General features: G+C 41.2%; 14 protein-coding genes across 14 annotated transcripts; 7 read left to right on the top strand and 7 right to left on the bottom strand.

The window, feature by feature from the left end:
- Nucleotides 1-130: 130 nt before the first annotated feature.
- On the top strand, nucleotides 131-601 carry PAS_chr4_0396 (Heme-binding protein involved in regulation of cytochrome P450 protein Erg11p; the record flags this gene model as incomplete). Its single annotated transcript, XM_002493780.1, has 1 exon — nucleotides 131-601. The coding sequence occupies one exon, from the start codon at nucleotides 131-133 to the stop codon at nucleotides 599-601; it is 471 nt and encodes a 156-aa protein (XP_002493825.1).
- A 713-nt stretch (nucleotides 602-1,314) lies between these two features.
- On the bottom strand, nucleotides 1,315-3,309 carry PAS_chr4_0395 (Essential subunit of Sec63 complex (Sec63p, Sec62p, Sec66p and Sec72p); the record flags this gene model as incomplete). The annotated part of the gene is made up of 1 exon (XM_002493779.1): nucleotides 1,315-3,309. The coding sequence occupies one exon, from the start codon at nucleotides 3,307-3,309 to the stop codon at nucleotides 1,315-1,317; it is 1,995 nt and encodes a 664-aa protein (XP_002493824.1).
- A 234-nt stretch (nucleotides 3,310-3,543) lies between these two features.
- Nucleotides 3,544-5,340, top strand: PAS_chr4_0394 (Poly(A)RNA binding protein involved in nuclear mRNA export; the record flags this gene model as incomplete). Its single annotated transcript, XM_002493778.1, has 1 exon — nucleotides 3,544-5,340. One exon carries the CDS (start codon nucleotides 3,544-3,546, stop codon nucleotides 5,338-5,340), a length of 1,797 nt encoding a protein of 598 aa, XP_002493823.1.
- Nucleotides 5,341-5,537: 197 nt separating this feature from the next.
- On the top strand, nucleotides 5,538-8,934 carry PAS_chr4_0393 (Cytosolic leucyl tRNA synthetase, ligates leucine to the appropriate tRNA; the record flags this gene model as incomplete). Its single annotated transcript, XM_002493777.1, has 2 exons — nucleotides 5,538-5,576; nucleotides 5,680-8,934. 2 exons carry the CDS (start codon nucleotides 5,538-5,540, stop codon nucleotides 8,932-8,934), a joined length of 3,294 nt encoding a protein of 1,097 aa, XP_002493822.1.
- Nucleotides 8,935-8,963: 29 nt separating this feature from the next.
- Nucleotides 8,964-9,926, bottom strand: PAS_chr4_0392 (uncharacterized protein; the record flags this gene model as incomplete). The annotated part of the gene is made up of 1 exon (XM_002493776.1): nucleotides 8,964-9,926. One exon carries the CDS (start codon nucleotides 9,924-9,926, stop codon nucleotides 8,964-8,966), a length of 963 nt encoding a protein of 320 aa, XP_002493821.1.
- A 15-nt stretch (nucleotides 9,927-9,941) lies between these two features.
- On the top strand, nucleotides 9,942-10,562 carry PAS_chr4_0957 (uncharacterized protein; the record flags this gene model as incomplete). The annotated part of the gene is made up of 1 exon (XM_002493775.1): nucleotides 9,942-10,562. One exon carries the CDS (start codon nucleotides 9,942-9,944, stop codon nucleotides 10,560-10,562), a length of 621 nt encoding a protein of 206 aa, XP_002493820.1.
- Nucleotides 10,563-10,587: 25 nt separating this feature from the next.
- Nucleotides 10,588-11,757, bottom strand: PAS_chr4_0391 (Component of the TOM (translocase of outer membrane) complex; the record flags this gene model as incomplete). The annotated part of the gene is made up of 1 exon (XM_002493774.1): nucleotides 10,588-11,757. One exon carries the CDS (start codon nucleotides 11,755-11,757, stop codon nucleotides 10,588-10,590), a length of 1,170 nt encoding a protein of 389 aa, XP_002493819.1.
- A 229-nt stretch (nucleotides 11,758-11,986) lies between these two features.
- Nucleotides 11,987-13,576, bottom strand: PAS_chr4_0390 (Hypothetical protein; the record flags this gene model as incomplete). Its single annotated transcript, XM_002493773.1, has 1 exon — nucleotides 11,987-13,576. One exon carries the CDS (start codon nucleotides 13,574-13,576, stop codon nucleotides 11,987-11,989), a length of 1,590 nt encoding a protein of 529 aa, XP_002493818.1.
- A 1,038-nt stretch (nucleotides 13,577-14,614) lies between these two features.
- PAS_chr4_0389 (Large subunit of the dynactin complex) lies at nucleotides 14,615-17,275 on the bottom strand (the record flags this gene model as incomplete). The annotated part of the gene is made up of 1 exon (XM_002493772.1): nucleotides 14,615-17,275. One exon carries the CDS (start codon nucleotides 17,273-17,275, stop codon nucleotides 14,615-14,617), a length of 2,661 nt encoding a protein of 886 aa, XP_002493817.1.
- A 141-nt stretch (nucleotides 17,276-17,416) lies between these two features.
- Nucleotides 17,417-18,122, top strand: PAS_chr4_0388 (Mitochondrial ribosomal protein of the large subunit; the record flags this gene model as incomplete). The annotated part of the gene is made up of 3 exons (XM_002493771.1): nucleotides 17,417-17,491; nucleotides 17,561-17,817; nucleotides 17,969-18,122. The coding sequence occupies 3 exons, from the start codon at nucleotides 17,417-17,419 to the stop codon at nucleotides 18,120-18,122; spliced, it is 486 nt and encodes a 161-aa protein (XP_002493816.1).
- A 176-nt stretch (nucleotides 18,123-18,298) lies between these two features.
- PAS_chr4_0956 (uncharacterized protein) lies at nucleotides 18,299-19,231 on the top strand (the record flags this gene model as incomplete). Its single annotated transcript, XM_002493770.1, has 1 exon — nucleotides 18,299-19,231. The coding sequence occupies one exon, from the start codon at nucleotides 18,299-18,301 to the stop codon at nucleotides 19,229-19,231; it is 933 nt and encodes a 310-aa protein (XP_002493815.1).
- Nucleotides 19,232-19,363: 132 nt separating this feature from the next.
- Nucleotides 19,364-20,614, bottom strand: PAS_chr4_0387 (One of six ATPases of the 19S regulatory particle of the 26S proteasome; the record flags this gene model as incomplete). The annotated part of the gene is made up of 1 exon (XM_002493769.1): nucleotides 19,364-20,614. The coding sequence occupies one exon, from the start codon at nucleotides 20,612-20,614 to the stop codon at nucleotides 19,364-19,366; it is 1,251 nt and encodes a 416-aa protein (XP_002493814.1).
- A 174-nt stretch (nucleotides 20,615-20,788) lies between these two features.
- On the top strand, nucleotides 20,789-22,138 carry PAS_chr4_0386 (Gamma subunit of the translation initiation factor eIF2B; the record flags this gene model as incomplete). Its single annotated transcript, XM_002493768.1, has 1 exon — nucleotides 20,789-22,138. The coding sequence occupies one exon, from the start codon at nucleotides 20,789-20,791 to the stop codon at nucleotides 22,136-22,138; it is 1,350 nt and encodes a 449-aa protein (XP_002493813.1).
- PAS_chr4_0385 (Hypothetical protein) lies at nucleotides 22,135-23,124 on the bottom strand (the record flags this gene model as incomplete). The annotated part of the gene is made up of 1 exon (XM_002493767.1): nucleotides 22,135-23,124. The coding sequence occupies one exon, from the start codon at nucleotides 23,122-23,124 to the stop codon at nucleotides 22,135-22,137; it is 990 nt and encodes a 329-aa protein (XP_002493812.1).
- Between the last annotated feature and the right edge of the window lie 599 nt (nucleotides 23,125-23,723).

Here is a 23,723-nt window from a genome sequence, read left to right as displayed (position 1 = left end):
CCGATCTGTCTCCCGAAATTATATTTGCATTCGTACCGCGACTGAAAAATGAAAGTCAGATGGAGTACTACACCCCTAACTCAGAGACAGAGAGGCAGAGTTCTTTACACTCACTTAACCTAAGCTGGCCATGGAAAACTATATAATTGCCATATTGGTCATTGTTTTAGTTGGATTATTTATTAAAAACATCTTGTTTGCCCCATTGAGCACCCATGATCCTTTGAGCAACGTTCAACAGACAGCCAATGCTGCGAAAGAAGATGAGCCCATCGTGGAGGGAAGATTCACTCCAAAATCTTTGTACAAGTTCAACGGGTTTGATACTGAAAATATTTATATTGCCGTGAAGCGAAATGTCTACGATGTTTCCAAAGCCAGACAGTTTTATGGACCCAGCGGACCTTACTCCAATTTTGCTGGCCATGATGCCTCCAGAGGTTTGGCGAAAAATTCATTTGAGATGGACGTCATTCGATCATATGGGGAACCAATTGATGACCTGGCTGATTTGACTCCTGAGGAGTTGGAATCGTTGAATGGCTGGGAATCTACTTTCAAGAGCAAGTATCCAGTAGTCGGGGTTCTGGTAGATGAGTGAAGAATTGAAAGTAGGCATGGGACCCAGGTAAGAGGTTTAAGGTATATAAGCTAAGTAGGTTGAAAATAGTATAGCATTGTGGTTTTCTATCACATAGCGGTATTTGAAGATCACAACTTCATCTATTCATCTTGTCATGGCACTGGTCTTGGAATGGGGGAATTCGCTATACGAGGTGATTCTTCTGTTTTACTCTTCACGAAGTAAAGTCGACATGGGCAGATCAATCTTGGCTGTCGATGACCTGACGGTCAATAATATTGGAACGTTTGCCAAAATATTAGACTTTTCAAGATCAAAAAACAGTTCGAACACAACTTTTGAGTTCACAGAGTCATGGGTTGAAAACTGTCTTGAGGTGAAGGACAACTGTAAATTAGGTTACTACGACGAGATTGCCGTGGGGTTGATCAAAACAGCATTCATTAATGATACAACTGTCTATATTGAAGCACTAAGCGTATTGCCAGAGTACTTAGAGCACGGAGTGTTTGAAAAACTCGTCGACTTTGCAATTACGCATGCTAAGTCGAATAACTTTCAGAAAGTTTCTGTTCAAACCAACAATCCGCAGTTCGAGTCCAGACTCATCGAAAAAGGATTTATAAAAGCATCCCCAGACTCTGTGGAAAATTTGGAAGCTCGTCCAGCAGAAACAGTTTTAACTATAGATATCTAATTGGGATTTTTCAATATTTGATCTGTCACTATCACTATTTATCTTCACCCTCATCTTCCGTATCAGTATTTATATCTGTGAAATCACTCTCTATTTCCAGATCTTCCTCGTCACTGGCACTGTCATCATCGTCATCATCAGCTGTCTTGACCTTTTCTCCTCTTAAGGTGGCCATAGCTCCAGCAATAGAATCTTCCTCTGGGTCTTCAATGTCGTAGACACCAGCATCTTCCACCTTTGGTGGCTCTTGAACCTTCATTACAAGGGGAATATCCAGATCAGAACCCAAGTAACTAAGAGATTTGAATGACAGTTTGAAGTGGTAGTCACCTGGCGTAGGAGGTGTAGGTGAATTGAGTTTCAATTTGTAAGTAGTAACTTGTACTTCTTCACCATCAGAGTAGGCTTTCTGGGAAAGTTCTAAATTAGAAAGGCTGCCTCTTGTAAGCAAGTCTACAGAATCAGCCAATTTACCATCTCTTTGAACCGTCAGTAAGACCGCCCATCCATTGACATATTCAGAATTCTCAACAGTCACTGGGAAGTAAGGGGATTCTGGTAAACATGCAAGTACTGGTTGATCCTGAACGATGCTAAAAGGATCTCTAAGAGATTCGAATGTTTCTTTCTCTTCCAGTTTTTCATCATCTACTTTAGCTTGTCCCTTTTGAGCTGGAGACTTGATCAGAAGCTTGACAACAATATGGGCATTCGATTGTGGGGTCACAACAGACTCACCGGGAATTTTGAATTCAGCTTTCAATACTTTGATCACTGGGATGGATGAAGCAACAGATCTTACTTCTGCTGCATTCTTCTTGTCAATGCCTACCAAGTCAGCAATTTCACCATCAGAAATCGTGGTGAGCTTCCCTAATGTGTGTACAGGTATCTTCTTACTAACTTGTTCTTTCTTCTCTACAAACGGAAGCTGCAACAGTTGTTCAATATCTGAGCAGCCAGTAGGATTGACAGCCTGAATCAAATATCTTTGGGCCTCAATAGCTTTGACACACAATTCACTGTTCCTGAAAGTGGCAGCAATATCGACCAGCCCATTTATTAGCTTCGGAACTAAAGAAACAACTTTCAGCTTCTGGAGTTCCTTCTTGGAGTCAAAAAATACCCTGTTCAACTGTGCCAACAGCAGTTCTTCTATTTCTTCGGATGAAAGGTTCGTAGCAGACTTAAGCTCCTCGGCTTTACTTATGAGTTCGATGATCGTTTCGGTGTTGATCAACTTAGCAGGGTTGTTGTTGATAATATAGGATGAAAAAGCAGCAGCAGTCTTGATGTGCAGACCATGCCTAGTATGCGATCTAACATTATCCCACCACTTGGCAACTACGAACGGTAAGGCAATAGCGATCATGGAAATGTAAATGACAACCAACACTGGAGAAGCAAGTTTACCATCGACCAAAAACTTTGGTAAAGCAATTCCATGGGTCACACTCTGTGGACCATCGGGATGACCGTACTTGAGAAAGTTCTCCTTGGTGATTTCATCTGTAAGGGCTTTGTAAGCCTTATTGATCAACACAAACTTGGTTTCTACGTCTTCTTTCTCCTCGTCACTCAAGGATCCCAACTTATCAGGATGGAACTTTAACGACAACTTTCTGTAAACGGATTTGATCTGTTTTTCGGTAGCGCTTGAGTCAATATTAAGGATTTCCCAAGGGTCAAAAACGTTAGCGTCAGCCACTAATTCAGTGGTATGAATTACATATCCAACATACAGGAACAGAGACCATCCAACGATCAGAAACACCAGCGTCTTGTCACTAAACAAGAAATAGTTCCCAGAGCCCTTTGACCCCGTCAATTGCGAAACCTGGTCGTGATTGGAGGCTTTAAAAGAAGTTGCATATTTTTTGACTTGTGCCTTCCGACCAGAGGAACTTCTAGACCAAATCTTGCTCACATACGATATGGTAGTTGGGACCAAAACCACAGCCAGTAATGTGATGACAAAATATGGCCACGTCTCAGCGGATTCATCATAATCATACTCGACTCGTGCCATCTTCAATGGGCCCGTTTCGTTACGTTTCTGATACTAACACGTCTACTAGTTTTCCTAGTCTCATTTTTCAAAGTAGGGATCTCAGCGATTTTTCTCGCCTTTTGAAAAAGGTCGTGGCTGGGATAATAGTTTCTAGGCGGAAGAGACTCCCTTTAGCGAAAATTTGGAGAGTATCGTTGTAGCATTTGGCCCAAGTAAAAAACCAACCCACTAGTCTTTTTCTCCACTTAACCAATGAGTTACAGAGGCAGAGGAAGAGGAGGTTATGGACGAAATCAGTTCAACGGAGGTAATAACTACTCGAGCCACCAATCCTTTGCAGCACAACCCTCTTTTACTGTCGAAATAAGAAACTGGAACAACGCGTCCAAAGATGACCTTGTTTCTTTCATCGCAAGGAAAACCAGGATAAAGTTGCAAAATGTCATTGTGGATCACACTGGAACGATACAGGCTACGGTAAATACCCAGAAGGACGCCACTGATTTGGTTAATTGGAACGGTGTCAAATTTGCCGGCCAGAGTCTAAAAATCACAGCTAACACTAGCACTAACGGAAATGGTAACGCTGGTTCACCAGATACTGCCCGTACTATCCAATTGTTGAAACAGTTTCTGTTGAGTCGTTATAATGCCGAAATTCGCTTTTTGGACCTGACGAATATGGTCAACGACCCAACTTTAGTCTCCCAGGGTTTATTCTCATCAGCTTCTACTTCTTCCAAGATGTTCCCTGCCTTAATGAAATTAGCATCGCAAGAAAACTTGCAAGTTGATACTATTAGCATGGCCAATAACAACATCAACGATTCAAATACTTATCTATCCATATTAGGCAGTACTTTTCCACGTGTGAAGAATTTGTCCCTGCAGGATAATAACATTCAGAAGGTTCGTTTCTTTGAAAATTGCAGACACAAATTCACTCGTTTAAGAGAACTGGTGATAATGAATAACCCTCTCACAACTCAATCGATGGACCGTAACTACAGATCGGAGGTAATCAGACATTTTCCGCGTTTAATCATGTTGGATGGTGAATATGTTAGAGATGAAAATAAAGTGTCCACAATTTTCAAATTTCCAGCTCCTACCGTATCCATGTTTTTTGAGAATGAGACCACACAAGGCGTAGCAACAAACTTTTTAACTAATTACTTAAAGTTATGGGATTCTGCAAGAGACCAACTACTTCAATTATACGCACCGGAGTCTCAATTCTCCTTCCAAATCGACACTGCACATCCTTCTCCGGATCCTACAGGCAATTCAACTGTTCCTAGTGGCAACTCATGGTCATATTATCTTTCAAATTCTCGTAATTTGACAAGAATTTCAAATGAAAAATCTAGAATGTCACGATTAGCAGTTGGTCAAGAACAAATTTTGCGACTGTTCAACTGTCTTCCAATGACATCACACAAGCTTTTAGAAAAAATAGATCAGTTTGCTATAGAATCTTGGTCTTTTCCACAACTAAACGGTATCATTGTATCACTACACGGGGAATTTGAGGAAACGGCTGCACCTGTTCAACCAGTTCAATCTGGTGTAAGATCTCATTATAAAGGCCAAAGATCTTCTCTGTCCAAGCGTTCATTTGACCGTACTTTTGTGATTGTCTTTGGTCCTAATGGAGCAATGATAGTGGCATCTGATCTTCTGTTGATAAGGCCACACATTCCTACGAACGCCTGGGTAGTTACAAAAAGGAATCAAGAAGCAGCTGTAGGAACTACTCCTTCAGCCGCTGGTTCCACAGAAATATCCAGAACGTCCACACCACTTACACATCCAGCAGTTCACCCTGAAGTACCGAATACACAGCCACAACCCACCTCCCAGCTGCTTAATACTAATCTTACACCTCAGCAGCAAGAACTGGCCCACAAAGTTTTAATGGAGACCAAACTCAATCCCGAGTTTACGTTGATGCTTTGCGAGCAAAGCCATTGGAACTATGAAGCTGCTATTCAAGCCTTCAGGAGCTCTCATCAACAGGGACAGATTCCTCCGCATGCATTTACCTAAAGAGTAATCTGTAAATAAGTATACCATATATATCAAATCCAACGTATATCTGTTTCGAGTAATAAACTGGCTTTCCTCGAGCTTCACCCTCGCATCTCTAATATCCGTCTAGCGAACCGATCTTCTTTCTAAGACTAGACTAATATCACTGGGGGACCTACAATTGACTGTATTTGTTTATTCCTAATTCATAGAGTATGAGTGCTCCAGAGTCCAAGACCATCGTCCTCGAGAATGTAAGTTGGTACCAAACAGTGAACAGTTTTCATGGCTTGCAATTTTCGAATTCACGACCTGAAAATTTTTTTTACCACTCTAGATCACTAACATTATCAACAGACCTCTCGTAGGGATGCCTTGATTGAAATCGAAAAGAAGTATCAGAAAATATGGCAAGATGAAAAGGTGTTTGAGGTAGATGCACCTACTTTTGAAGAAGAACCTTACGGTATTGATAGTGACGAACTACACAGAAGAAGACCAAAACATTTTTCTTCAATGGCTTATCCTTACATGAACGGTGTCCTACACGCTGGTCATGGGTTCACTTTATCTAAAGTTGAGTTTGCTAACGGTTTTGAAAGAATGACTGGTAAGAAGTCTCTTTTCCCACTTGGTTTCCACTGTACTGGTATGCCAATCAGTGCCGCTGCTGACAAGTTGGCCAGAGAAATTGAGCAGTTTGGTGAGGACTTTTCCAGATTCCCAGCTGATGCTGAGGAGGAGGAAGAACCTGCCCCCAAAGAGGTTAAGCAGAGAGATGACCTGTCGAAGTTCAGTGCTAAAAAATCCAAGGTTGTAGCCAAACAGGGCAGAAGTAAGTTTCAATTTGAAATCTTACAGCAGCTGGGTATTCCAGATGAAGAAATTCCAAAGTTTGCGGACCCATACTATTGGTTAACTTATTTTCCTCCCTTGTGTCAGAATGATGTTACTTCGTTTGGTGCCCGTGTTGACTGGCGTCGTTCCATGATCACCACTGACCTTAATCCCTATTATGATGCTTTTGTCAGGTGGCAAATGAACAAACTAAAGGAAGATGGAAAGATCAAATTTGGTAAGAGATACACTATTTACTCAGAAAAAGACGGTCAACCTTGTATGGATCACGACAGACAGTCTGGTGAAGGTGTCACTCCTCAAGAATACACCTGTATAAAAATCAAGATTACTGAATTTGCTCCCGAAGCTCAGGGATACCTGAAACAAAAGAATTTTGACTTCGCTTCTAACGAGATATTTTTGGTAGCTGCTACACTGAGACCAGAGACTATGTACGGTCAAACATGTTGTTTTGTCTCAAAAAAGATTGATTACGGTATTTTTGAAGCTGCTCAAGGGCAATTTTACATTTGTACTGAACGTGCGTTCAAGAATATGTCCTTCCAAGGTCTCACACCTCAACGTGGTTACTACAAGCCCGTGGTTCAAATTAATGGTTCCGTTTTGATCGGTTCTAAAATCACTGCTCCTTTGGCTGCTGAGAAAGAACTCAGAATTTTGCCTATGGATACCATCTTGCCAAACAAAGGAACTGGTGTCGTCACTTGTGTTCCGTCTGATTCTCCCGATGACTACATCAACACCAGGGACTTAGCCCACAAATCAGAGTACTATGGTATCAAGAAGGAATGGGTTATTGAAGACTTTGTCGCTTTGATTAGAACTGAGAAGTACGGTGACAAATGTGCTGAATATCTCGTAAACGAACTCAAAATCAAGTCGCCAAAAGACGCTGTTCAGTTGGCAAAGGCCAAGGAATTGGCTTACAAGGAAGGTTTCTACAACGGTATTATGATTTATGGTAAATTCACTGGTGAAAAGGTTGAGAATGCCAAGCGCTTAGTCAGAGACCAAATGCTTGAGGAGAACACTGCTTTCGTCTACAATGAGCCCGAGGGAGTTGTCATGTCTCGTTCTGGAGATGAATGTGTTGTTTCCTTAGAAGACCAATGGTATCTGGACTATGGTGAAGAAAGTTGGAAGGCGCTGGCACTTGAATGTCTTGACAATATGAACCTGTTCAGTCCTGAAACTGAGCATGCCTTTGAAGGTGTCTTAAACTGGCTGAAGAACTGGGCTGTGTCAAGAACGTACGGTTTAGGTACTCGTATCCCATGGGACAAGAAGTACCTTGTCGAGTCATTGTCTGACTCTACGGTTTACCATTCTTTCTACACATTCTGCCACCTGCTCCACTCTGATTACTATGGTAAGGAGGTCGGTCCATTAGGAATTACTGCTGATCAAATGACCGACGATGTATTTGATTACATTTTCTGCCGCACTGAAGAAATCAAGTCCGACATTCCAGCGGAGAACCTGAAAAAATTGAGAAGAGAGTTTGAGTACTTCTACCCCCTAGACATCTCCATTTCTGGTAAAGATTTGATTCCTAACCATCTGACCTTCTGTATCTATGTTCACACAGCTTTGTTCCCCAAGAGATTCTGGCCCAAAGGGATCCGTGCTAATGGTCATTTAATGCTAAACAATGCCAAGATGTCAAAATCCACTGGAAACTTCATGACATTGCACCAAATAGTTGAAAAGTTTGGTGCCGATGCTGCTCGTATTGCTTTAGCTGATGCTGGTGATACAACGGAAGATGCCAATCTTGATGAAAGCAATGCCAACGCCGCCATTCTTCGTCTCTTTACCTTCAAAGAATGGGCAGAGGAAATTGTCAAGAATGCTGACTCTCTCAGATCCGGTCCAATTGAAAAGTTCTTTGATGTTGCCTTTGAGAATGAGATGAACAGACTGATCGAGGAGACGTACGAACAATACTCCCTGACCAACTTCAAATCTGCCTTAAAATACGGCCTGTTCGATTATCAGACGGCTCGTGATTATTATAGAGAGTCTGTCGGTGCTGGAAACATGCACAGGGACTTAGTTCTTCGATACATTGAGACCCAGGTATTGATGCTTGCTCCAGTTGCTCCTCACTTTGCTGAGTACATTTACCGTGAAGTTTTGCAGAACAAAGGCTCTGTCCAATTTGCTGCTTTCCCAAGAGCTTCAAAGCCTGTCGCCGTTTCTGTAACGAGTGCGCTAGAATATGTTAAGGACCTGCAACGGTCCATCAGAGAGGTTGAAGGTGCTGGACTAAAGAAGAAGAAGGGAAAACAAGAATTAGACCCATCTAAACCTGTCAAGGTTACCTTGTATGTTGCTTCTACCTTCCCTGAATGGCAAACTCAATTTATTGAGCTAGTACGTGAGGCCTTTGAGCAACAAACGTTAGATGATACCAAGAGTTTGAGAGAGAAGATAGAGCCAAAGGAGATAAAACGTGCTATGCCATTTATCTCTATTTTGAAGCAACGTCTGCAACAAGAATCACCAGAAGTTGTGTTCAATAGAGAAGCATCCTTCAACGAAGAAGAAACTATTAAGAGTGTTCTGCATAACTTGAAGCGCAGTCCAGCTATCCTCAAGGTAGAGCAATTTCAAGTTATATCATTCAAACCAGGATCTAAGATTGGTAAGGATATTGAGACCGGAGGAGATATAGAGATTACTGCCACAGGAAAGGTTGTTGACAGTGCTGTTCCAGGAGAACCTGGTATTAGTATTAAAAACTTGTAGTTAGACAAATAGCTATTATAAAGCGAGAGCTAAGTATTATAGCCCCTCTTGAGCAATTCTTGTTGAGTCCAGTCCCATAGTATTTTGCCGTATTGTAAGTCTCGTGCGACCCTGTTGGGTGTTGTTTCTATGCCATAAGTAGTAAAGTATTTACCGTTATCTGAGGATGCAGATAGTTTAGGTGATAATGCACAATTAACAGTTGAATAGCTGCCATCTTCATTGGAGACACCAAAAATCCAACCAAACACCTGAAAAGCTAACCAGAAAAATGTGCCAATTAAAGGCAGCCTTGTGAAATGGCTGAACAGGTTAGTGTTCATAACAAATCCAGGATGGACAGAAAGACAAAGAATATTTGGATGTTGAATGGCTAACGTCTTCATGTAGAGAATACCGGCAGTTTTGGCCAAGCCATATCGAAACCATGTGAATATTATATTAGGCCAGTACACAAACTGTGAATCTGGAGAGAACCTTCGAAAACAAAAGTTGTGGCCAATTGAAGATAAATAGATGATCCTTGGATCTGAAACGGTTTCCATTAAGGGCACTAGCCTTTGAGTAAGGAGAAACGGTGCCACGTAGTCTGTTTGCATCTGCACTTCAAATTTGTCTCCAGACAAATAGAAAGGAAGAGCCATCACGCCTGCGTTATTGATCAGAAGATGCAACACTTTTTCTTGTGTCTTGAACTCCACGACTGCACGTTCGACACTTTTCAAATTCATCAGATCGAGGTGAATATACTTCAGTTCCCCAAACGTTTGGTCAGGAAGCCACCTTCTATGTCGTGCTTCCTTTTGAACAAACTTTATTGCTTGATCAACCCTAGCTTTGCTTCGTCCTGCCATATAGACAATGTAACCATGCATGTAGAGATGCAACGTGGTCATTTGACCAATGCCACTGTTGGCGCCTGTTATAAAAGCCACTCGCCTCTCCTTTTTCGGATTGAAGTAAGGTAGAAGGTTGGGGTTCTCCAAAGACATGGCCACCTATTTTGAATGGACAGATTGACGCTGGTGAATAAAGAAGACACTTCGGATAAAGAAGTTCTAGCGTGTTTCCGTCTAGCAGATGTGCTCGAATTGTGCTACTCTGGATGTTTGATACAAGATAGGGCAGTGAACTGGAATAAGAAATCTACGTTATCGGGGTCATTTCAGATGTTCACGTCCCAGGTGAAAATACCCAGTAAGTTGGGCACTCCATACGAAATAGAAAAGGATTTTACCTCGGTGGAGGGAAGCATCAGGAGCACTGAAAGTGAGCCTGCCACTGTCGACATTGACGAAGAAACCAGATTGCGAGTAGATCAATTGGAGAAAGAGCACATCGCTTTAACAGAAATTCGGAAAGTAGAACTGCTACCACTTTTGCTAGATCTAATAGAAGAACTCAAGTTGGGAAAAATCGAACCGAAGGATTTTGACAATGCTGCTGGTCGGATAAGAGCTCAAATTTCCAAAATAAGAGGTCTACTGGATAACGTTGAGGGGCTTTCAGAGAGCAGTGAAAGCAGAATCAATAAGCTGAGAGAGCTGGACGAGAAGATAACTAGGAAAAGACAGGAGTTACTAGATTTCAGGGAGATGGTGATGAAGCGTGATCACACAGTTAAGTAGAAAAGGCGGCATTAAATATATACATTTATAAAGTCTGAGGAGCTCCAGGAATAGGGTTTCCGTTCTGATCAATCAAACCTTGTTGCATCTTCATCAGTTCTTCGGAGCCAGCGCTCTCCAATTGCAAACCAAGACCCAATTTGGAAGTGTTGTCAAAGTGGTTCAACTCACCACTGAATAAAATGGAAACAGTAGGGAGGATTCTCTTCTCCAAGAAGCAAGCGACTTTACCTTGAGAGTCGATCTGGCCTCTAAATACAGATTGTCTGAATTCGTATTTGGCACCAAGAGTGGTGGTTCCCTCGATAACTGGCTGAAAGCCAACTGGGGCACCCATGATTGGGTCCGTCAAAGGCTTCATAGTGGCTTGTAAGTTGGTCTCAATACCAGCTTCCACGTTTTCGGTAACCTTTCTCCAGAAAGAGGTGCTCAAAGAACCTTGAGCTTGCAACTGAGCGGTAGCAATCCAGTTAGTATTGTTATAACGGGCAACATAAGAAACAGCAGCTTCAGCTGGGTAAGAAGGATGTTGGACAGAGTATACAGATTCCAGACCAACGGCCAACTTTGGGGTTAAAGCTTGTAGGAGAGATCCAACGGCAACACCGGTAAAACGGCCGTCTAGAATAGAAGGGTTCAAAGCCTTGAAGTTGAAGGAAAAGTCATTACCCTGGTAGTCTTGCTCCAGTTGAGCCATGGTTGGTTGGTCCTTAACAATTTGCAAAGTTGCTTTAGTGATGTTGTGCTTATCCCATCCGTAGTGTAATCTACCAGACAATGAAAAGTTGTTGTCCAAGTTACCTTGCAAGAACAGGTTGTCGTTGGCGTATAAGGCACTAAATGCATATGGTGGGATTTGTTCGGATCCAATAGACAAAGCATGAGAAATCTGGAACACTGGGTTCATAATGAAGGCCTTGTTGAGGTCTGCTCTCAGTCCTGTAAAAAAGTATTGGTTGAGGAAAACATCACGGCTGACTTCCTTTGTGAGGTTCTCAAAGACCCCTGGGTTGACCAAGTTCAAAGACTGACGGTGCTCTGACACTGAAGAGTAAACGTTGTTCAGGTAGTAGAAAATGGGGTTGGATGACCAAAATCCAGACTTCTGTGTCTCTGGAGGAAAGTTTCCTGGCAATGTGGGAATGGCCAGTTTGGATATATCGGTTCCAAGAGGACTAGGATTGGGAGTTGACATGATCTTGCAGTGTTTGGAATCGATTGAACGTGGTAGAACCTTGGAATTACTATGAAAAATTGTTGATGGATGAAGGAACCAAGGGAGCCTTCGATTTTATTGGTTGGTACACATATTCAATCGTTGGATATTGGGCGGCAGAATCTTGTGATTATGTAATGAAATTAGAAATCAGTAGTATTACAGTCAATTAAGAAAGAAAGGGCAAGGGGTCCTATTTATTGTCTTTTTAATGCCAGATCTTACCAATGATGGAAGGATGGCTGCTGAATTGAAGATCCAGTATTTCTTTGGTACGGTTGCCCCTTAGTAAGTCGTAAACGTAGGTCTTATCCAGTGAGAGCGTTGACCCGTACTGTCTGAGTGTGCGTCCGTCGGAAGAATCACCAGCAGAAACGATAGTGCTAGCACTTCTTTGAGAGCTCAAATAATCTCTGAGAGTGGATGAGAATTTTTCTCCATTTAAGGAGTCGAATGAGAGAACTGTAGATTCAAAACCAGTTGTTGTATCAACGGATTCGTCCATTGTGGTGGAGTCTTGCTCTTGGATTCTTGAAGACTCGTCAAGTTGATCAGTTTGCTGAGCAGTGTCAGTAAAGCTATTTTCCAAAGATGAGTCCTTTTTCAGTGTCGAAGCTGCAGAAACGTAGGTTGCAGTTTCTGCTGTCTGTTGAGAAACACCAATGGTTGTCAGAGTTGGAGCCTGCTGTCCTTCAAACATGTTCAATTCTTCTTCCAGTGATGAAAGAGTAGAATTTGAATATTCTTGATTCAGTTTGGTTACTTTGGACTCTTGTACCCTTTTCATTTGACTCTTTTCTATTTGATCTTTTTGTTCACTTAAACACGCCATATCACTACTGATTGAGAGATCTCGCTCCAGCTTTTTAGGCGTCGATGAGCTGATCTTGATAATGTTAAAATCTTTGATATCGCCAGATACATTCAGGTTCACATCCTCTTCATTATCGTATATTATCTCTGTTGCGTCATTATCATCATCAGATTTCTCGCTATAGGCAGGAACAGGGAAAAAAAGAGTAGAGTATTGGCAAAGTTGAGAAAAAGTCAGTTCCAACTTGTCCAGCACTTCTCCGTCATCACTGTTGATGACCAATTGTCTATATCTTTCGGGATTGTGAATGGGGAAGATAAACTGATTCATGGCAATTCTAATGATCCTTAGTTTAGGCAGTAAAGGATAGACAACATGACCACACTTCATGTATGGTGCATCCTTAAGCATTTTGTAAATTTTGAATTTTCCTTGACCAACTGTTTTTCCTTTTCGGGCAGATGCGTTACCAGGTGTCCTTCGGTCAATATTTCCTTCATATAGCAACATTTGACATTTTGGATGCTCAAACAGCAGTTCTTTGTTGGCATTGGAGTTTTCGTCTTCCTCTGCACTAGACACTTTCTTTTGCTCTGGTGTCACCACTTTGGAGGGTGCCTCATTATTGTTTTTGTTTTTGCCTAGTGAAAAAATGTTGGACTTGGACGCTTCTCTTTTGAGGTTTGTCTTGCTGTTGCTCCTAGTCACTTCTTTAATTCTGGAGAACAAACTCTTTTCTTTTTTATCTGTTTTTTTGGCAGACGCTGAATTCCTAGTAAGGGTCTTCTTCCTAGGAGATTCATTGACTATGGGGGAGGACATACTTTGGCTTGGTAGATGGCTCTCCAATTCTGTTGGGTCCACCGAGTTAAAATGTTGTATTAGAGTACCGGTTTTTGTTCTCGCCTGAATGCTTTCAGCCTTGCTGTCCTTACTTCTTGGGGGTTTTAAGGAGGAACGAGCTTCTTCCAAGTTGACAGACATGAGTGCTATATTATACCTTCGACTGGTGAAATTTCTTTTGAATGTTTAGCAGTTTCCTAAAGCGGTTACAATAATTGTTGAATAAAGCAAAATTAAGCGGAGGAAGATAACCTTCGTGGGACGATCTAACCGTTAAATCTATACCCGTTCCTATGACAGACTGGAGAAAATGGTCTCCAATAGTTGGTGGAAATGCGTGGAACTGAAGTTTTCTGGGCTTCCAAGAGTTCCCTAAGCCTTTTTATTGTGTATTTGCAGTCCTTTCAAACTGAACAGCTTATCGCTTAGGATTTGCAGCGTTGTTGGGTGCGTGTTGTTGACAACGATAGTTTGTTATTGCTAGTAGACGTCAATACAACAATAGAAATATAGTCGCGTATATTACTAAAAGGGAAATTAAAGCCTGTTTGGGGAAACGATTATTCTACCACAGTCAACTAACTATAGGGCTGCGTTAATCAGCAAATTCCTCTTCGTAATGTAGCCCAGTATGAGGGTTTCATGGATGTTCATTTACCTGGCTATCTGGTAGAAATCTCAAATTTCAGATGACTTTCTTTCAGACCTTGCAACGTGAAAAATAAGTGTGAACCTCAGGGCTTGATTGAATATGCCTAGGACTATTATTTGTAGCTTCTGGCTGACTAGATACATCTGTACCATTTCACCTACTAAGCATTCAACTAACCGTCAGGACGGATTCTGTGCTTTTGATAGCAAAGTAAAGATGAAAGTCTTCATAATAATACGCTAAAGCCATTGGAATTCTAAGACTTTAATCTTAAATCTTCAGTTTCTCATGAATGTTCAAAAATTGGTACAACATTTGCAGTCAAAAACGTAGACTACCAGTGATCTGTAGTCTGATCCTAATACCATTTATAACTTTATGTAGCTAAAATCACACAATTTCATGTAAACTGCCTGGCTAGCTCAATCGGTAGAGCGTGTGACTCTTAATCACAAGGTTGCGGGTTCAATCCCCGCGTTGGGCTTCATTTTTTTGGCCTTGAAATCTTATTGATATCTATCTACAGTCTAATATTGGGCATATCTCTCTAAAATCTCTCCATAAGTCTCCTTCAAAAGTCGAACTTTGTAACCAAACGAGTCTTTATTATCTGCAATTCTCAAAACTCCAAACTTATTTGCCATGAGTTCGTCACGAAGCGACCCAATGTGCTTGATCTCTTCCATATATTTTGTTGGAATCTTGTAATTGGGAATCTTAATATCTGGACACACCAGGACTTCATCCGAACAATATAAGTCTGTCAGATTGTCAAGAGTTTGTTTGAATTGAGCTGTCTGTTCAAGATACTCTTTCCCACCAAAAGTTTCTGGTACCGAATCAAGATAGTTAGAATTTCTGTTCAGCTTCTCGGATTGCAGCTCTAATTCATGGCTTGATTTGATATCTTCCATCTCTTCTTCGTGCTGTTTAACGAGAAGTTTAAATTTCTGTTCTGATAGGGCCACTTTCAGCTCAAGGTATTCAATTGTTTGCTCTTTATTATTCATCTCTGATGTTAGCTGGGATAACGATTCCTTCAATTCTGAGATCCCAGATAACTGACTCCACGATTCACGAACTAGCTTTGCTTGGTTCAACCAAGTGGCCTCTAACTCTACCCCTAGATCAACTGGTTTCCATTCCTGGACAAATTTCTCAAGTGTCCGCAGATTATCTAGGTTCAACGATTCAAGGAATGAATTCACCATTTCATCTAAATTGTCGCTCCCCTTCAAATCTAGAATGGTTACTTTATCAACCAAACCTTGCAAAGCTTGAGTGGTACTTTTGTCCGTGGCAATCTCTTCATTTATAGTTTTTATCTGGGAAGGAAAATGGTTAGGAAGAAATTCATTATAGACACTGAGGATACGATCCTCTACGGAATCAAGGATCTGCAAAGATGTGTGAAGATGGAACTGGGCGATTTTGGATAGTTGTGAATTGGAGCTCACCGACTTGATTTGGGCTATCATATTTCTAGCTTTTTGAACATTCCTTAAATACACTTGCGAGAGTCGATGAGTTGTTTGAAGATGAGTGATCAGTATATTTTGCTCTTCGTTATCCTTCTTTATAACGGAAAATGGTTCCCACAATTTTTTTGTTTGCAATAATACTGCTTGTAACTCTTTGATATCGGAGTTCTTCAGCAACTCAAGTAGTTGTGAAAGGGAGTCTGAGATCTGCTTCGCTGAAATGTCTGGTAAGAAAGAGCTGTTGACACTGTAGTATATACAATCGATCCTGAACATAATCTCCAGCTCCTTAATCAACGAAAAGTTCTCAACAGTGAGTCTGCTAAATACAATATCATGATTCAAAATAACTGGAGATAGCTCCTCCTCAGTGAGGATACTGAAAAGCCTGGCATACTTCATTAACGTCGATACCAATTTCAAAGTATTCAGAGAGAAATCTTCATCAGCAGGTAGAAACAGTTTCATCACTCGATTCATCGATTCAAATTCCTGTCTGGTTAAATCTTGAAAAATGCTACTCAGTTTATGCCCTACACATTCGTCATTTAACTTGTAGAGCTTAGCTTTCAAATCACTTATAGTGTGCAAAAGGGAGTCCTTTTCCCTGTTTCCAAAAACCTCACTACTATTGGCGTTGATCCTACTTTTGGTAGTGCTTTTTGTTTCAATCACCTCGGTGAGCGCTTTGTTCTCCTTCTCTAATAGAGAAAGCTTTGCAGCAAGTGTCTCTTTTTCTGTCTTCAAATTATAGATCTCCGTCGTTAAGTCATTCTCCATTTGAAGGTAGTTTTCCTCCAAATCCTTGTCTAACTTCTCCAACTGCTCCAGTTCAGAAATAGATTCTTGTAGGGTTGTGACTTTCTCTTGTAAATCCACATTTTGTTGAATAAGTCTCTCGATGACTTCTTCTGAATTGTCAAAACTTTCCAAGTTATTCTTGAGATCATTTACTTTTTCCTGCGATTCACTAAGAGCAGCCAAAGCATCTTCATATTTGATTTCAATTGATGATAGTGTAGACAGTTTCTCCTCTAATTGGGCAATTCTTTTTATGTACTGCGACTCATTAGCAGAAGAGACTTTCTTAAGTTGCAGCAGTGCAAGTTCAAATTTCTTGACCTTTTTCAACAAAGCATCATGGTTAGTTTCCTCATCCAGTCCTGATTGCTCACTTTCTAGGTCATTGTTCAATTGTAACTCTTCTTGGAGTAGATTGTTATCCTTTTGAAGGTCAGTAAATTGGTCTGTTATCTCCTCCAATCGAATAGTCAAATCACGATTCTTTTCCTCCAGCAGTTCCTTGTCCACAAAATCCATCTCTAGTTGAATTTGTACTTCTTCCAATTCACTCTGCAATTCTTTGTTCCTCTCTTTCAGATCATTTATTTCTTTCAAATGATCCAATTGAGTGGCCTTATATCTTTGAAGTTTCTCTTGAAGTTTGGACACAATTTGCTTCAGCCTGCTATTATCTGGGGCTTCCAAGATGGTGCTTCTTACAAATATGCCGTAGAGATTGGTGGTATCGTTGGCATCTGGTTTACCTATAGTGAAATATTGGACTCCCTGAACTGATCCATTGTTTTTGCCAGTTGGCTGATCCAGTTCCACCCCAACCCACTCACCATCAGCAAATTGGGTCTGGCCTTTGAACCTTACAACCCCATCGACCCCCTTCACCTGAATTCTCTCTCCCACTTTCATCTTTAACAGGAGCGGGTAGACCAGATTAGAGGGATACAGAACTCGCGATTAATTACCTTAGTAGATCTAGCGCGAACATTAATCTATCAGAACGCGTCTGGTATCGAAGAAGCTTTCTAACAAATCACTGGAGATCCTACAATGAACACACAGAGAGGGAATCGTCCCATGAAATTTGAACTCCTCAATGAGCAAAAGCAGGAGATTAGAGAGGCTGTACGTATTTTCTCTCGAATCAGTTGATTCACGTTTTAAAATCTTGCCACTAACACCAGGGTCCCTCAGTTCAGTTTATTTGATATGAATAACGATGGATATCTAGACTACCACGAATTGAAGGTAGCATTGAAGGCATTAGGATTTGATCTTCCAAAACGAGAAGTGCTGGAGATTATTCACACGTATGACACGGATAACAAGAAACTGATCAGTTATGACGATTTTTTTGGTGTTGTTGGGGACAAGATATCTAAGAGAGATCCACTGGATGAAATCCGTCGTGCTTTCAGATTATTCGACGATGATGGGACAGGAAAAATAAGGTGAGTATCCAAGTTCAATTCGAATCTAATGGTAGTAGTTGAGCAGAAGCACACGCAAATGGAAGATATGAAACTCTCCAGACAATATCGTCAACTCTACAATTTTCTTCTGCCCTTGAATACCAAATCTCAGGATACTAACAACTTCTAGCTTGAAGAATCTACGAAGAGTTGCCAAGGAGTTAGGGGAAAACCTGACAGATGAGGAACTACGAGCCATGATTGACGAATTTGATTTGGACGAAGATGGAGAAAGTAAGTATCTTCAACAACCAACTGATCCCTTGATAGCAATAACGTATTAACACATTTAGTCAATGAAGAGGAGTTCATAAATATCTGCACAGAGAATTAATAATGTATAACTATATCCGAATTAGGCAATAATCCACTCAATCACTCATCCAAAATTTTTCGTGGGTGCTTCACTTCGCTCGTCCTAGCAGTTCCAACTGAAAAAGTCTACGATCTCTAAATAGCCATGTCCAGACTTTTGAAGGAAAGTAAACGGTATGGTGCCAACATGAAGAGGTTGCATCCTCTTGTCAAGGCCCATTTTGACAACATAAACAGAAAAGGTCAGATCCCTGCGGTCAGAAATGATCTTCCTGCTGTTCGAGAAGAGAAACAATTCAAATCATTGGAGGATTGGAAATACACCGTTGGAGACAAGGTGATGATTGTCAAAGGCGCCCTTAAGGGAACAGTAACTTCAATTATAAGGACCCAAAAGGAAACTAATGGTTTTATGTTAGAAGATGGGCCCACTAAAGAAGTTGTCATCCCTCCCAACTACTGGCTTCAAAGTGAGTCTTCACATGTCGTCGAATATCCTAAAGTGGTCACTTCAGAGTATTTCAAGCTAGTGGGAACAATTAAGGATGAGACTTCTGGCGAAAGCAGACAAATTGCCGCCAATGACGTAGTTTTCAGAGGAAAGTACTGGGATGAAGACTACAAGAAGATGATGCCATATAGATGCATTAAGAATAAAGAAGAATATATTATACCATGGCCTAGACCAGATAAACCAGAAGACGACAAGTTTTGCACAGAGGAGGCTGTCGCATTAGAGAGAACATATGAGCCCGTTTCCATTTTCGAATCTGACATCCCCAGTGATTTGAACCTTAGAGACCCCCTGGCTAAACGTAAATCACGATTCGAGAGAAAGCAACAACTCCTAACCAAGAAGGATCTCAAACTTCTTCAATCTCCAGCTATGCCTTACTCCGATACCAAGAAAGCATTCTTCCGTGAACGAGCTGAAATAAGGAGCAAACAAATTACAGAAATGTCTGCAGAGGTTGCTGACTTTATCGGTAAGAGAGTTGCTGATCATTTGAATAAGATCAAAGATCCTTACATGTGGCAGTACATCAAGAAGGTTTCTGGTGATAGAAAGAAACGGTGAAAATTTGAGAAGTTAGGATGTATATCTTGTAGATAGTCAACGAAAATTAATCTTTGAATCCATTTATTCTCCATCTATGTAAAAAATGAACAATACGGCTCTTATAATCTGTTCAGATCTCTTTTTCTTCAATTACAGCTTCTCGTACTCAAGCTTTCCTTCCAGCTTCTTGGTCTCTACTACTTTTCTCACGGCCTTCAATAAATCATTCTGTTGGATGTAATCACGATCTTCTCGGATAGCAAAAAAACCTGCTTCAGTAACCACATTACGGATATCAGCACCGTTGAAACCATCTGACATCTTGACTACAGCTTCGAAGTCAAACTCTCCATGTTTCTTGACATTTGCTGTGTGAATCTTGAAAACCTCTAACCTACCACTTTCGTTGGGCAAAGGAATTTCTATCTTTCTATCCAATCTTCCGGCACGTAATAGAGCAGGATCTAATGTATCAGGTCTGTTTGTTGCCATAATGACTTTGGTTTGTCCCAGGTAATCGAAACCGTCCATCTGGTTCAGCAATTCCATCAGAGTACGCTGAATCTCTCTATCAGCAGAAGTACCCTCAGAGAACCTCCTTCCACCAATGGCGTCAACTTCATCCATGAAGATGATACATGGTTCATGCTCCTTGGCATAACTGAACATTTCCCTGATTAACCTGGCAGACTCACCAATATACTTGTCAACAATAGCAGAGGCAGGGGAAAAAATGAAATTGGCCCCAATGGTCGCTGCTACTGCCTTGGCCAACAAGGTCTTACCCGTACCAGGAGGACCATACAATAAAACACCCTTTGGAGGCTTGATACCCACTCTAAGGAATAACTCTGGGTTTTTCAAAGGTAACTCTATAACCTCACGCAATTCTCTAATTTGCTCAGATAATCCACCAACACCTCCAAAAGAGATTTCCCCAGGTTCAAACGTGGTCATGTTATACACCAGCGGATCAACTTCTCTTGGTAATATACGCATGATGGTTAGTGTAGTCATATCCAGTGCAACACGCACCCCCTGTTTCAAACTCTCTCTGTTTATCGTACTTCTACAACCAACAATGTATCTAGGACCAGCTGAAGTTTTAACAATGAATTTTTCTTCTGTCAGCTGCTTTAAAACCTCTCCAATCAGTTGTCCCACACTTTGTAAAGCTTTGATATCATCTTCTGTCTTCTGAAAATCCTTCTCCAGTCCTCGTATACCCAATCTCATTTCTCTAAGCTTGGACTCCCAATCACGATGTTCAAGGAGCTTATTCTTGAATTGTATCAGAGCCCTTTCCCTTTCTTCGTCTACAGGAGCTTGTTGTGTTTCAGCATCACCACGAGCGTCATTCTCGTTCAAAGCGGCCAACAAAGGGTCCTGTTCTTCACTCATTGGATGTGGAGTTGTGGATGGTGTCTGATCAGAGTGGCAAGTACCTAACGACGTTTGAGATTGATGTGATCGCGCTTTAATGTGTACCACCCATAATCGTTTCTGGGCTCTCATTTTTTTCTCCTAGTGAGCTGGATAATTTTGGAGAACCTGAGATAGTGCAAGAAGGGCAGAATGGAATTTCAAGCTATAATATGCTGCGGGAAAGGGGCCAGACTTTCACCAATCTCCGCAATAAAGCCCACTGGTGTTCCCAAGCCGCTTCTACCAGTCGCCCAAAAGCCTATGATTGAATATGCTCTTGAATGGTGTGACAAGGCCCCATTTAAGGAAGTTATCGTAGTTACGGACTCGTCATCTTTTAACCAAGTAAACCAAGTGGTGAAGAACTATGCCAAGAACAGAAATAAGGATATTGTACCATTTACATCAGTTGAATGTTTAAGCATGGACGCGGAAACTACAGGTGAGGTTATTCATCTGTTGAGAGATAGACTGACCAGTGACTTCGTCCTTTTACCTTGCGATTTCATTACAGATTTGCCGCCTCAGGTGCTCATCGAAGCTTATAGAAACAGGGCAGATTCGGACATTGCTATGGCATTCTACCACCACAACCCTTTTGAGAATGTTGAAAAGACATTTTTGAAAACTAACTATACCATATATTCGGAAGAAGAAGACGGTCATTTTTCCCTGTTGGACCTGCACTCCAAGACCTCAGTGGAACTGAATAAGGCGTTGGAAATACGCACACATATGGCATGGCGTTACCCCCGAGCAATTGTATCTAGTAAGCTCCTGGAATCCTTCATCTACTTTTGCTCTCATAAAATTATGCAAATCTCAGAGGGTGGTATTTCTGCCTCAAAATCATCAACCAAAATTATGAGAGACTTTGCAAGAAGATCATGGAGACACAGACAAACAAGGGAAACAGTTGGGATGTTCATCATGCCCAGGGAAGCTACGTTTGCAAGATGTAATAACATACCTGTATATACCGAGGCTAACCGTTGGTTTATGAAATTACAAGCAAAGAACAACCAAGGTGCTCAAGTTTCCAAAGAGAAAGGTGCTGCTGTAATTGGCGCCGATGCTTCAGTCGGCAACAACACTGAGATCGGTGAAAGGACTAACGTGAAGCGTTCCGTGGTCGGAAATAACTGCAAGGTCGGAATGCGTTGTAGACTCACGGGATGTATCATTTTAGATAACGTCACCATTGCAGATGATGTTACATTAGAAAACTGCATTGTGGGACTAGGTGCCACAGTCAATACGAAAGCTAGATTGACAAATTGTAACATAGAGGGTGGATTTGTTGCTCCTAAAGGTTTGCAAGCCAAGGGAGAGAATCTGATGAGTTTGAGTTTGGATGGATTGATTCACGAGGAAGCTCTCTCAGAGAGCGGTTACTCTGACCTGTACAGTGATGATGATGGCGATGAAGCTATGGACGACGAGGAGGAAGAAGAATACGAAGATGAGTTCAGTGAAGATGACGGACTGTTTGACCGTTAAACTGATGAATTACAATCACGACATGTAAATTCAGTAGGGTTATTCAAGAATTCATCATAGGGACTAATTGGGGCAATCCTAGGCACTTCGTCTTTCAATTGGGTGTCACCAATTGGACTGGGCGAACATTCAGAGATTGTTGTTTCAGATAAATCGTCTTTTTTAGAAGATCCTCTATCATAGAATAATTGAGAACCAATTGAAACTATTTTAGAAATTACCAGAGGAATACTGTTCGATGTTGCTAGACTTCCTTCGGTCTTGCATCTTTTTAGGTGGGACATATTTCTTTTGTCTGTAAGTTTCGGGTAGTCGCAGAATGACTCTACTGACCTGTTGTAAACTTTAATGCCGGGTCTTTCTAGTTCCTCTCTAGGATGAAATAAACTGGTTAGACTATTCTGAGGTTGAAGTATGGGAAGTTTTGTCCCCTGATTGGACTCTCTTACGGTATCCGTGAGTCTTTCTGGAATATGTACTGTTGTTTCCTTTGAAGGAATTACGTGCTCTTCGATTGAATTTCTCCTTGTACCTCTACTTGGACTTTCATTACCATAACTGTTCGACAGCTCTTGAAGTGGCTGAGTCGTTACTGTTGTATTAAGATTGGGAATAACCTTAAGCCCAAAAAGATCAGAGTTCCTTACTTTTCTTTTTGCCTTATTTCTTAGTGTCAATTCTTTCAGTTTTCTTGCAAGACTCGTGGTTTCCTGAGGCATATCGTTTTCATTGTTTATCTGTTCAGCCTGTAAATTAGGCGAATAACTCAAATCTGCCAAGCTAGAATCTTTAACGGACATAGCTAATTTAACGGTATCTGGAAATGGTAAACGATTAATTTTCGTTGGTTGAATCTTGGCACTGGGAACCTCAATGGGTTGTGATGGACTGCGGTGTATAATTACCGTATTCAATGTGTATTGGTCTCCCGCATCTGATTCGATATTTACGTCTTCAATGACAGGTCTGCTCATACAAGTACCCATGATGCGATGATAAAACGAGACTTTAAGGTTAGAGGTGATATACTAATGATAATTACAACTTATATTTGTGGTTCCTATATTGAAAGAGTTATCTACGATCAATCCCTCCCCTTGAACACAAACTCGACTGGTACTAACGGTGAATGCATAAAAGTGCATGGCAACTGTTGTCTTGCCTTTGCTCCCTTTTTATTTTCTTTTTATTTTCTAGCCCAGCGCTGTTTGAAGTAATGCGTTCACGATAAGATACTTGTTAGTCCTACTGCCCGCATCCGAATTAATTGATCCATCCAAAATCATCAGTCTCGTATAATCAATAGGACTGGTGATGAGGTGCATGTAGTTAGTGCATCGTGCATGACGCGCAAGGGACGACGGAGAGCCAGGAGTAAGCCATCTTTTGATACAAGTCTATTCCATCCAAACTTAAAAGATTTCGTTGCATAATCGAAGAAGAGTAAATACAACAAGGCCCTTAATGTTGCTATTGATGTTGCAAAATGAAATAGGGCTATTTGTAGATCCTTTTTAGTGACATTTTGTCAAAAGAAACTCACCCGAAGACTACCAAACTTGCCTGTTACTTATTAGTACCTCTC

Source organism: Komagataella phaffii, chromosome 4 (assembly GCF_000027005.1).
Source record: "Komagataella phaffii GS115 chromosome 4, complete sequence".
Taxonomy (NCBI): Eukaryota; Fungi; Ascomycota; class Pichiomycetes; order Pichiales; family Pichiaceae; genus Komagataella; species Komagataella phaffii.
Note: the sequence above shows the minus strand (reverse complement) of the source record. Positions and strands in the feature narration are given on the sequence as shown.